The 12369-nt window shown below is 49.1% G+C and overlaps 1 protein-coding gene across 1 annotated transcript; it reads left to right on the top strand.

The window, feature by feature from the left end:
- Nucleotides 1-1039: 1039 nt before the first annotated feature.
- On the top strand, nucleotides 1040-10637 carry LOC114787109 (ras and Rab interactor 3-like). The gene is given in 11 exon segments (XM_028974893.1): nucleotides 1040-1320; nucleotides 3444-3711; nucleotides 4783-4897; nucleotides 5013-5085; nucleotides 5263-5354; nucleotides 5624-6744; nucleotides 6746-7094; nucleotides 7440-7748; nucleotides 8002-8133; nucleotides 9061-9224; nucleotides 9299-10637. Coding segments are annotated over 11 exon segments (2988 nt in total). The 5' UTR covers nucleotides 1040-1273; the 3' UTR covers nucleotides 9617-10637.
- The last annotated feature ends 1732 nt before the right edge of the window (nucleotides 10638-12369 follow it).

The following is a 12369-nucleotide window of genomic DNA, read 5'->3' as shown; positions in this document are numbered from 1 at the left end:
CATGATTCACTCTTCGCAGTTATTCATTTGTTCCCTTTTCTTTGTATCGGTGGGCCGCGGTTATTTTTATCTGCTCATCTGCCTGTGACCTCAGCATCCGAGCGGCTAACACGTTCTGCAGATTTCCCCGCCAGCACGTGGAGATGCGGTTCTGACATGTATGAAGGTCGTGCGTTATTACGCCCTGATATTTCTAGCATAAAGTAAAGCAAAACACCTACCACATGTTGAAAGAAGACGTCGTACTGAAAAAATGGACAGAAGCAGGTTTTACTGCTAAAACCTGAAAAAGTATGAATTATAGGGTTTAAAGGGTTAAAGACCCCCAAGCAAACGGAGAACCTGGCCAAGGAGCTGGTGTTGGACTTCAACAGGCATGCCTCAGGAGGCCCAGGAGGATCTTCTAACCTCAAACTATAAAGAAGTCTTTATGAGCAATCTTATTTAGATGTTCTTTTTATCATCGTCCTTTTCTTTCTTTAATTCAGCCAGATGGATCCTGTTTAAATGTGATGTTGGCCGTGCCTTCAACACCGTCAACACTGCACGTTGTGTATGTGTCTCCCAGGTGTGTGTTTGTGCGTCTGTGGAGATGGTCAGGTTGTTTCTGACCGAGTTCCCTCACGCAGGAAGCAGCTGCGGGCCACACTTCACTGCACCAGAGCAGCCTGATCTCAGCAGCCTTCGTGTTTCCTGTCTGAGGTCTGATGAAGACCCCAGGGGTGGACCATTTGGGGCGGAGACCTGTTGAGAAGTAAATAGGGCCGCTCGGCTCCTCCCGTGAGGGAAACCATATGTCGGACCTACATTCCACACTGGGGTCTAAGAGGGTGAGGGTGTCTGGATCCATTTAGGCCTGGGGATGAGGGTGGAGTCTGGACGGGTTCCGGCGGGGACTGATGTCCACGAAGAAGGTTTTTGGAGCTGGACGTGCTCTTAGAGAGAAAGGAAGAGGTGGGGGTGTGTACGTGTCGGGGTCGGGGTTGGTGGGGGTTGGCTGGCCACCCTGGACGTCCTCCTCTTCCTGACAACACTGCGGTTCGAGTCAAGACAGGAAGTTGAGACTGAGAGAGAGAGAGAGAGAGAGAGGAGTGAATGAAAAGAAAAATCTCCTCAACTTTCTGCTTTGTGGAGCGCGGCTGGAAAAGAACCCTGGAGTGGGAGAGCAGAGCGGAGAAGGAGAAAGGAAGGAGGGGTTCCACCGCGATGGAGGAGTTCTCCTCATGACGTCTTTGATCAACGGTCTGAACTGAGGCTGAAGTTTGGAGTCAGAATGATGAGAACGGCTGCAGTTGGAGAGGAAGCAGGAGCGTCTCCTGGGTGAGTTCACACACACACACACTCACACACACACACACACACACACACACACACTCACAGTCCAAACTCCAGACTCTTCCAGCTGCTCCTTATATCAGCCCTGAACGAGTCTTCTTCACTTGGTTCTGGACGCTGAGGGGGGAGGTGCTATAGTCAGTGAAAGAATGTCGGGGGAAAGAGGGACGCAGATGGATGGATTGGGCTCTTCGGGACGCTTGGTTGAAAAAGAGACCAGAAACGGCGACATTTCAGAACTTGTAGAACAGCTGAGTTTGCAGGAAAACTGGAAACAGACTCCAGATGTGCGATGACATCATGATGTGAGTCACATGTGAAGCACGCAAAGCAACTCTTCTGCCCTGAGTTTTTATCCTCTACACGCTTTTCGTCTCTGGTTATGTTGCTATTGACTAGTCCTGTCCAGTCCATGAATCTAGTTCCCAGTGGGTATAATTTATCTACAGAGTGTCCAGATAAAAGCCACCCAGATATAAATACAGGATGTAGGAGACCTTCACACTGTCCATATCAAACACCAACCGACCAACTGGCTGTAATAAAATAGTTCCATTTCAGTAGTTTCAAATCTGTCAGGACGATGATGAATGGTTCTTCTCAGGTTTGTAACAAAACCTTGAAAGGCAGATTCATTTTTTTGCTACTGTTTACAATTCCTTGCTCAGTAACCAACTCATTTTACAGATGACACCCATGAATCTATTAAAAGCCACATGAGGAATAAACCAATAGCTATGCAATTGTGACATACATTATAGGCTAAAAGTATGGACACCTTCTCATTCAACGTGTTTTCTTTATCTTCATGAGCATTTACGTTGGTAGATTCTCACTGAAGGCATCAAAACTATGAATGAACACATGTGGAGTTATGGACTTAACAAAAAGTGGAGACCTGACCTCCACAGTCACCGGACCTGAACCCAGTCCAGATGGTTTGGGGTGAGCTGGACCAACAAGTGCTAAACACCTCTGGGAACTCCTTCAAGACTGTTGGAGGAGCATTTCAGGTGACGACCTCTTGAAGCTCATCGAGAGAATGCCAAGAGTGTGTAAAGCAGTAACCAGAGCAAAGAAACTAGAATATAAAATATGTTTTCACTTATTTCACCTTTTTTTGTTAAGTACAGAACTCCACATGTGTTCATTCATAGTTTTGATGCCTTCAGTGAGAATCTACCAACGTAAATGGTCATGAAGATAAAGAAAACACGTTGGATGCGAAGGTGTCCAGACTTTTGGCCTGTACTGTAAATTCAGGATGTAGGAGGCCTTCACACTGTCCATATCAAACACCAACCAACTGAACAATGGCTGTAATAAAGTGGTAAACCAGCTTCTCTGTCATTTTGATGAGGCCTGGACTAGTATAAATGGGAAATGTCCCACCCCAACACCATATGAGACCAGTGAATGTAATTTAGGAGAAACATGGCAGAAGAAGAACAGTCACGGGAAAGAGAGAGCGAGAGAATCTAATTGCTGAATGAGATAAAAGGCTATGAGATGCTGAGTTACATTTCAGTAGTTTCCAATCTGTCAGGACGATGATGAATGGTTCTTCTCAGGTTTCTGACAAAACCACGAAAGGCAGATGAATATTCTTGCTACTGTTTACAGTTCCATGGCACAAGGTTGGTCGACTGTAACATGACGACCAGCCATAACTCTACACCCAATCGCTCTCCTGTTGTAGGTACACAGTAAAAAAATTAAATACTGAAGGCCACCGTCTTCCCGCCAATGCCGCAAAATTGAGAGAACTTGAATTTTGTACAGTGTACATTTGGTCGCCCATCTGGTCTCTTCCTTTTACAGTGGGCAGCTGACTCCTTATCACAGTGGGACTTCTACTCTTCTCCAGGGTCACATCTGTTTTCTTCAAACCCACTCGTCCAGTTTCCACCCCAAAATCTCCTTCTCCTATATTCTCAGCCTTTTCTTTCATCTCCTGCTCTCCTCCATTTTCTTCCACCCTGTCCTCACCCAATCATTCAGTCCCATCCATCCATACTCCCAAACCTACGTGCCCATCAGGTCCTGCTGCTAGAACCCCTCACCTGTCCAGGCCCTTCTCACCTCCAGTCTCATCTCCTCCCCTCTAGCCCCCAGCACAGACCACCCCCTCCACCAACGTCCAAACCTTCCTCTTCACCGCTCTCCAGACCCCCAGCACCGCCCGTGTTCAGGCCAAATACAGGTCCACCACCACATCCAGCTGCAGCACTCCATCCTGGTCCATCTGTCGTCTCCTCTGCCTCGCTCCCCACCATCAACCTCCTGGAGAAACTCATCAAGACGTGTCCCGTATGGCTGCAGCTGGGGATCACGCAGGAGAGATCAGCACACATCCTTACCAGCGAGACGCCTGGGGTCAGTCAGACACACACACACGCGTATCTAATCACATACAGTACGTATCTTCTCCGTCTCCTCGGTGGTGGAATGAACTTCCAGCTCAGTCACTGAGCACCTTCACACGGCAGCTCAACACCTTCCTCTTTAGAGAATATTTAGATGAACTTGTAACCTTCTTCTGTATAGAAACTAGAACAGAGTGAATAAAAAGATTGTATTCATAGTTGGGGGTCCTAGTGAACCAGAACTGACCTCCATCCATGGTGACATGGAAGCACGTTGTAAGTCACTCTGGATACGGGCGTCTGGTAAATGCCTTAAATTTAAATGTAAATGACTAGGATTCATCTGATTGTCTCTTCATTGGAATCTGGAGGTGGTCTGGACGCCTGATTCAGTGTCTCGGAGAGGACGAACAGAAGCAGCGGCAGTCGGTGGCATCGTACGACTGGTACTGAAATACAGTATGTGGTTATGGTGGTGTATTTGTACCCTAACTAGGACATCCTAACTAAGGTGAATTTAACACTCTCTGCAAAACAGGGTGATGAAGTGGACTTAATAAATGACTTTAAAAGAAGGCCAGAGAAAACAGATGTGTTTTCAGTTTAGATTTAAACACTGACACTGAGTCTGAGTCCAGGACACTGACCGGCAAGCCGTCCCACAACTGCGGAGATCTATATGAGCCGTGACCTTCTGTACTTTGGGTTCCAGTAGTGACCCTGCACCCTCGGAATGCAGGGCCCGTGGCGGGTCGTAAATAACTAAAAGTTCACGCAGGTACTGCGGGGCGAGACCATCAAGACCTTTACAGGTCAAAACACAGATACACACACATTACAATTAAATTTCTGTCATTTACCAGACGCCCTTATCCAGACCGACTTTCAGTCAGTAGTTACAGGGACAGTCCCTCTCTGGAGACACTAAGTGGTTAAGTGTCTTGCTCAGGGACATGATGGTAGTAAGTGGGGTTTGAAACTTCTAGCTCATATGTGAGTTACCCACTAGGCTGTACCACACACACACACACACACATACACACACAGCTGCAGTTGCAATGATGTGTGTTTCTCGGACCAGATCTTTTTAGTGAGGCGGGATGGCCATCTGAAGACGATGCTCCTGGCAGTTCGGCTGCTGGACCACGAGGGGGCGCCACAGATCCAGGAATTGGCTGTTAAAGAGGAGAAGTCCTGTGAGTCATTGGCATTAGAAATATAACCGATGATTAAGGAAAATTGTGATGAATTTAGTCTTGCATTCACTTATCTGTTCAACATGAGATCTCTTCTCTCTGACTTCACCTGCAGTGATCTACCTGGATGGATCTGTTCTTGTCTTTGACAACATCTTTAAGCTCATTGCTTTCTACTGTGTGAGTCGGTAAGCATCTGACACGTTTCACCGTGTCACTGTGTGCTGTGCTGCAGTGTTTCAAAATGACAATCACTTCACACACACACATTTATGTTTAGAGGTAGTATTTTAATTATGGTATCATCATAATGGTCAGTGCATCGTAATGGAAATGAAGACAGATTTTTTTTTTTTTTATCTTAGGGACATTCTGCCCTTTACCTTGAGGTTACCACAGGTCATTGCCCAGGCAACCAGATATCAGGACATGGAGGTGATATCATCACTAGGGTCAGGTGAGCTATACGGTCTAGATATCTGTGTGTGAGTGAGTGTGTCTGAATGAGCAGCAGCTCCCATAATTCTCCTCCACTGTGGATGTCCAGCTGACCACTGAAAGTCCATCAGCAGGTACATTTAATATACCGGCGATCTGATATACGTCAAAACTTCCTCATGTGTTCAGTGTGGTTCAGTGCGTGTCTCAACCCTAAATCCCACATGTATGTTTGTGTGAGCGTAACAGTAACCAGTTGTGTGTGTGTGACTGGCTGCTTAAACGCAGAATTCTGGGGCTCCTCGTTGAACTGCCCATCAGAAGAGACCGTGGTGTTGACCAGTGACGGTGGGCGTGGCCAGTCTTCCGCTTCTGGCCAGCTCTGGTACATTAACCCCATCTTTATTGAGGAGCATGTTGGCTGTTTGCCGCCCGCCGTCCTCCAGCCGGTTCTCCGTACGCAGAGTCTCAATGTCACCGGGGCCTCAGTGGGACCCCAGTACAAGCGCCCCCCACCCCTGCCCCCACGACCCCTGAGCGCCGCTGAGGGCCACACTGGAACGTCGAAAGCCCTGCAGGCCAGGGGAGAACCCAGTGCTGTTTTGGCCGAGTTGGCCCCGCCCCCGGCAGCTTCAGCCTCACCGGCAGGCCTAGCTGCGGCAAAAGAGGAAGGAAGTCATAAAGGGGAAGTTGAGGGCGGAGCCAGGGGACCGAGAGAGGAGCGTGTGACACAGTCACCACAAGCTGTGGGGCCAGACACACCGTCTCAGCTCAAGACTTCAAACGACCAACCGCAAAAGGCTAAAGAGAGCGCTGGAGGAAAGAAGGTTCCGGTGTCCCGTCCCCCGTCGCACCGGGTGCCACCCGTCCCTCGGAGGAGGCTCTCTGAAAAGCAGCCAGCTGAAGACCAGAGCAGTGAGAGACCCTCTAGGGCAGAGGACGGGATCTTAGCCACAGAAGTGCCGGTGGCGGCACTTGTCTGCCTGGCTGATAGTGTGGAGGCTGACGGGGCGGAGAACCCAGAAGCTCCGCCTACTCTTCTGGACATGGAGGCTCTGCTGAGTAACAGAAGAGCTGCAAAGGAACCAACCAGGAATGGAACTCCCGTGGTTCTGAAGGTCTCTTCTGCACCGGGATCTCCAGTGAAGAAGCCAGGGCCACCAGTTCCCCCTCCTAGAAGAAAGAAGCGCCCCCAGACTCCTTCAGCTGCACCTCCACACCCTCAGGGGTCAAGGGGAGGTCCTGCCGCCACTCATGAAGTGAGCTGCCTGGCCTCGTCCCTCTCAGTGGAGCCCAAGACGGGCGACGTGTCTCTGTACTCCCCCGACGCCGCAGCCGGCGCGTTCCCTCCCCAGAACCAGGACAACGACTCCTACTCCACCAGCAGCACGGAGGAGGAGGCCGACCCCCCTGACCCTGAGCGGCCCCGGCATCAAACGCACCTCCACCGTGATGCTGGACCGGGCCAAGCAGAGGCTGTCCATGGTCCACCTCAGCAACGTCTTCACGGGGTTCATGTGCGGCGAGCGCAAGCTCCAGAACCGCGTCGTGGAGCTCGGCCGCGACTGCGGCTCCTACTTCGGGAACCTGGTGCGCGACCACCGGGCCTTCGCGCTGGAGACCATGTCCAGGCACGGTTCCAGCACCGAGATGCTGCAGGAGATCCGGCAGATGATGACGCAGCTGAAGAGCTACCTGATCCAGAGTGCTGAAATGCAGAACCTGCAGGAGCCCGGCATCTACTCCGAGGAGAAGCTTGGTGAGTGCAGTACAACAAACCGCTGAGGACACTGGGTAATTATTGCTGAAACGCGTAGGGGATGCCAGGGGATGTAGTTTTATTTTCTCTTTCAACTATAAAACGCGGCCATATTAAGACAGGCCATCAGGCCACGCCCATCTTAATCCTCACAATCCCAGCGAGAACAGCAGCAACTTTCTTAGTAAAAGTAAAAAATTCAATATTGGTATAAAAATGATTTATTTTATCACAATATGCTAAAATGTAGAAAAGCCGATCATGTGACCAGGTATAATAGTTCTGAACATCTGATGTTCCTTCGATGTCCCCTGGTTGGATGAAAGTGTCCTGTCTCCTTCACAGAGGTCATCATCGAAGCTGCGCTGTGTAAGTGCGTCCTGAAGCCGCTGAAGGAGGCGGTGTACTCCTGCCTGAAGGACATCTACAGCCGTGATGGCATGCTTAAGACCCTGCGTGAAAACCAGCATGTGCTGCTGGGAACCACCACTACCGACCTGGGAGTGACCACCAGCATTCCTGAGGCCCCCGTCATGGAGAAGATCCAGCAGAAGCTGGCCACGCTACACCAGGAGTACTCCCCTCAGAAGAAGATCGATTTGCTCCTCAAGACCTGCAAGATGATCTACGACTCCATGTCGGTCAGCAGCTCAGGTACGTGTGTTTCCTCAGATCGGGTGGGGCCAGTTTCTGAAGGTCTCCACTGTAGGTCTGAGTAAGTTCAAACACGTGAAGGAGAAGGCGTCCTAAAAGCTGAAGGCGACGTGCTGTTGGGTATATGTGTCTGTGTGTGTGTTTTTGTGACTTTTTCCTCTAGTGTTGAACATTCGTTCCAGTGCTGCGCTGTTTGGGTGGACGTGTGTGTGTATTTATTTATAGACCTGCATGTGTGTGTGTGTGTGTGTAGGAAAGACCCACGGTGCAGATGACTTCCTCCCGGTGCTGATCTATGTTTTGGCTCGGAGCAACTTGAACGCCCTGCTGCTGGATGTGGAATATATGATGGAGCTGATGGACCCTGCACTGCAGCTGGGAGAGGGTGAGTTTCACACACACACACACACACACACACACATGCAACACAGAGAGCGTTTCAGAAGCAGGGCTCTCCAGACCAGAGATGCATCACAATGCAGATGTGGACGATTCTGCCTTGATGCAGTGCAGAACAGGGCGCAGTGGTGGCCTAGCGGGTAAGGAAGGTTGTGGGTTTGAATCCCACAATGCCAGGGTGCTGCTGAGGTCCCCACACGCTGCTCCCCGGGCGCCTGTCGTGGCTGCCCACTGATGGGTTAAAAGCAGGGGACACGTGTGCCGCAGTGTCTCACAATGACAATCAAGTCACTTTCACTTTCAGGTTGCCGGGTGATTTTCTGCCGGTGGTTTAAAAATTTTTCACACTTTAACATTCGCCGTTGTTTAAAATTAGTAAATTTTTAACATTCAACAGGTTTTTGGTAGGATTTGATGCCAAGAAAGCGTTGCGTGCAGCGTTTATTTGAAGCCATCTGCGGTCTGCGTTCGGTCCGCGCCACAACCGACACCACAAACAGCACCTGGCTCAGACGTCCGAATGAACGAGGCCTTAACTCTCCTTAATGTGTGGCAATCATCGCGATGCATCGATAATCGTAATTGCAATCGAATGGAATCGCGAGGCCAGTGCATGTTTACATCTCTAACACGCACAACAACAACATTTATTTCTTATAACGCCCATAATCACATACAGGACGTCTCAATGGGCTTTGACAGACCCTACAGTTGACACCCACTCTGCACACAAGGAAAAACTCCACAAAAAAATCTCTATTAGAGAGAAAAAGAAAGGAAGAAACGTTGGGAAGGAGTGATAGAGAGAGGGACCCCCTCCCAGGGTAGAGTGATCTTGGAGAGTGAGCCTGCAACTGGTGTCAGTGCAGGGCTGGTGATGGCATGTTCCCGGGATTCTCCTTCCCACCTCCAGGCTCGTACTACCTGACCACCACGTACGGCGCGCTGGAGCACATCAAGAACTACGACAAGCAACCGGTCACGCGGCAGCTCAGTCTGGAGGTGCAGGACTCCATCCACCGGTGGGAGCGCCGCCGGACCCTCAACAAGGCCCGCGCCTCCAGCTCCTCTGTCCAGGTGGGTTCCGCCCTGCAGCTATGAGCCCCGCCCCGTTCAGGCCGCTGACTGCCGGGCGCTCTGCCTGTCCACAGGACTTCATCAGCGTCTCCTTCCTGGAGGCCGGGTCCGGGACCAAGACGCTCGGCGTCCAGCCCAACACCAGTGCCCAGGAGCTGTGTTCCCAGTGCGCCGACAAGTTCGAGGTCCCGGAGCCCGGCTCCTACTGTCTGACCGTGCTGGTGGATGGACAGCACCGGCCGCTGGCGCCAGACGAACTGCCCCTCGCCATCAAGTCCGGTCTGCACCACAGCGAGCCCAGGAGAGAGTACTGCTTCATCTACCGCCCGGCACCACAGGAGCGGAGCCAGGAACCACCAGAGACTTCACCTCCACCAGAGAGCCTGATCTGAACTGTGTGTGTGTGTGTTGGTCTGATGTTCATCACTACACTGTGTGGTGGCAGAGACTCGTGGTTCTGCACAGATTATTCATCATTCGTCATTGCTGTTTTATACGGTGGGTGACGGTTGCCTCCAGGACCTCCTCCACGTTCAAGGTCCCAGGTCAGTTGACCTGTACTCGGGACATCTGATATTCCCAATAAACAGAGCAGGAGGACGGGAGACCGTGTGTGAATTCTGCTGGTTTTTATATTTCTTCATCAGCACCGAGAAGGCGGTCCTGAGGCACCTGGTGGCTGCTCTGATCCAGGAGCAGTTTGGTGGTGATGCCGTGGATGGCGACCATCACTGCGCTCTCATGGTTCTGATTTCGGCTCTTGTTAATAGGGGTTCTACTTCCAGATTAAAACTGAAATGCACTTCCGCATTTTACTGAAGTGTTCAGCTAAGAGGAACATAAAAGGAGAAACACCAGTTAATATTCCAGCCTCCCTCCCGTCACACTGCACCTCAAGCTGCGCTGGTTTTTAACCCACATTTGCAGTTTGAGATGGAGAAGAGCATTGTTAGGTCTAGAAAGGTGGAGGTCATGATGATGAGATGCAGATTTGGAGCAGAAATGCCCTACAGAAACACATTTGGATTTTGTAGCGTTTAGGTGCAAATGTAACCTGAAGCAGCATGCAAGGGTTCTCATTAAACATCTGGATTGGTCTGATCGTTTCTGATCACAGTGGTGGTGAAGTCAGGATATGAGAGTCAGCAGCCTGGAGAGCTTTCTGGAGGAAAGAGTCTCTCTCTGACATTGTGAACTGGTGGCCCAGTTTCATGAAGAGGGGGCCACTGAGACCACTCACATCCAAAACCCAGACATCTGAAAGTCTGTGATGACCTCCGGAGGCCCTTGGACTGAACTGCATTAATTATCTGCTGTTGTGATTATGACCTCTTGTCCACTGTGGATCTTTTTCTAGGGCACGATGGGCGGTTCACAGCTCAAAATCAAAGTATGTACAGAGTAGGATGGAGTCAGGGGGCGATAATGGTGTAAGTTGAGCTGTGGTTATTATGAGGAGGTGTGTGAATTCCAGGAGATGGAGCATGAGAAGTAGAGCTGTAAATCTTGGCCGGAAGCATTGAGTTTGGGCACAATTTCTGTCATTTTAGTCGGGTTGGTTTGAGCTTGCACGGTAAATGATTGGTCTATAGTACCTATCCATTCTGTGTGATTCACTGCTTGTAAATTTGTTTCGATGGTAGGTGACGAAGTGTTTCGTATGTTGTAATTATGTCTTATCGAATGTAATTTTTTTAATGAACTGCTAAATGCGATGCATTTTAATTATCGCAAGAGAGATGCAAAAATGGATGCTGAGGACGTGAAACGAGAACTCGGACCGGATCAGGACTTTTTAGGCTTGATTATGGCTCCAATGAAAGGTGGTGGTGATGGGGGTACCTTCTGCTCTTTGCAACGCAGGTGACCATGGAGGCAAATCTCAAGTGGTTTGACTGTAATTGGGTCACTGCAGTGACATGGATCTCAGAATAGTTCAAATCACACACACACACACACACACACACAGCAGGCCATGAGTGAATGAAAGAGAATACAGAGACATGCTTTTTTTCCCTCCTTACTGGCTTCTGTCATGTCTGAGGAGCTGGATCTGGTACAGCATGGTGCTTTACTTACCAGCCGGAGGAACGGGATGATGCACTTCTTCACGGTTGTTTCTGTGTTTGCTTTGTGAGTTAAACTGCAAATTAATCTAAATGATTTTATTTGAGCACAAAATACCATTAGCAGAAATATTACCATAACCATGCCTGGTAAACACATAGAATCATTACACATTTTATAATAAACATAGTTTAATATACATATAATATACATATTTTGATAGTGAGACCTGGTGAGCAAAATTTAAATAATTCAGAAAGGGTCAGTTCGCCTGTCTCCTGATTCTCTCTTGTCGTGTTAGTAGGCATTATTAACAGTAAAAGGCAGATCAATATGAATATATCAATCATTGTTACTGCGCTGACAGCAGAGCCCTGGTGTCTCAGTGTGTAATGAGCACTGCTGAAGAACTGTGAAGATCTTTTCCTCCTCCTCACCATCTCTCTTCCTCCACCATGTCCTCAGTGGCCATTATTTTAAATGAGTTCCTGACTCGGTTCTTGGCAGTAACAAGCTCTGCTGCAAACAAATATTCTGCTCTACTAAAGGCTCAAACAAAGATGATGAAGATGATGAAGAAGAGACAGAATGGCTAATGGCCACTTCTGAACTCAAGCCTCTGGTTCTGTTTCATCTGTAAATCACTGATGTCGAAAACATGCAGCTCATGCAGAACATTCACAAACAAGCCTACAAAGAAGGAGAACGCTGTGGTTAAGTTGAACAGTAAGAGAATGTCTGTATCAACAGGGAAAGTAAAAAAATACCATCAGCAGTTCATTCATTTTTTGCACTTTCAGAACCGTTTTTTTTCCTGGCTCTGTTGTGTGTATAGTAGTTGTTGGGGTGAGTTGTGTGTATAGTAGTTGTGGGGTGAGTTGTGTGTATAGTAGTTGTGGGGTGAGTTGTGTGTATAGTAGTTGTGGGGGTGAGTTATGTGTTATAGTAGTTTTGTGGGGTGAGTTATGTTTATAGTAGTTGTGGGGTGAGTTGTGTGTATATTAGTTGTGGGTGAGTTGTGTGTATATTAGTTGTGGGGTGAGTTGTGTGTATATTAGTTGTGGTGAGTTATGTTTAT

This window comes from Denticeps clupeoides, chromosome 1, assembly GCF_900700375.1.
Source record: "Denticeps clupeoides chromosome 1, fDenClu1.1, whole genome shotgun sequence".
Lineage (NCBI taxonomy): Eukaryota > Metazoa > Chordata > Actinopteri > Clupeiformes > Denticipitidae > Denticeps > Denticeps clupeoides.
Note: the sequence above shows the minus strand (reverse complement) of the source record. Positions and strands in the feature narration are given on the sequence as shown.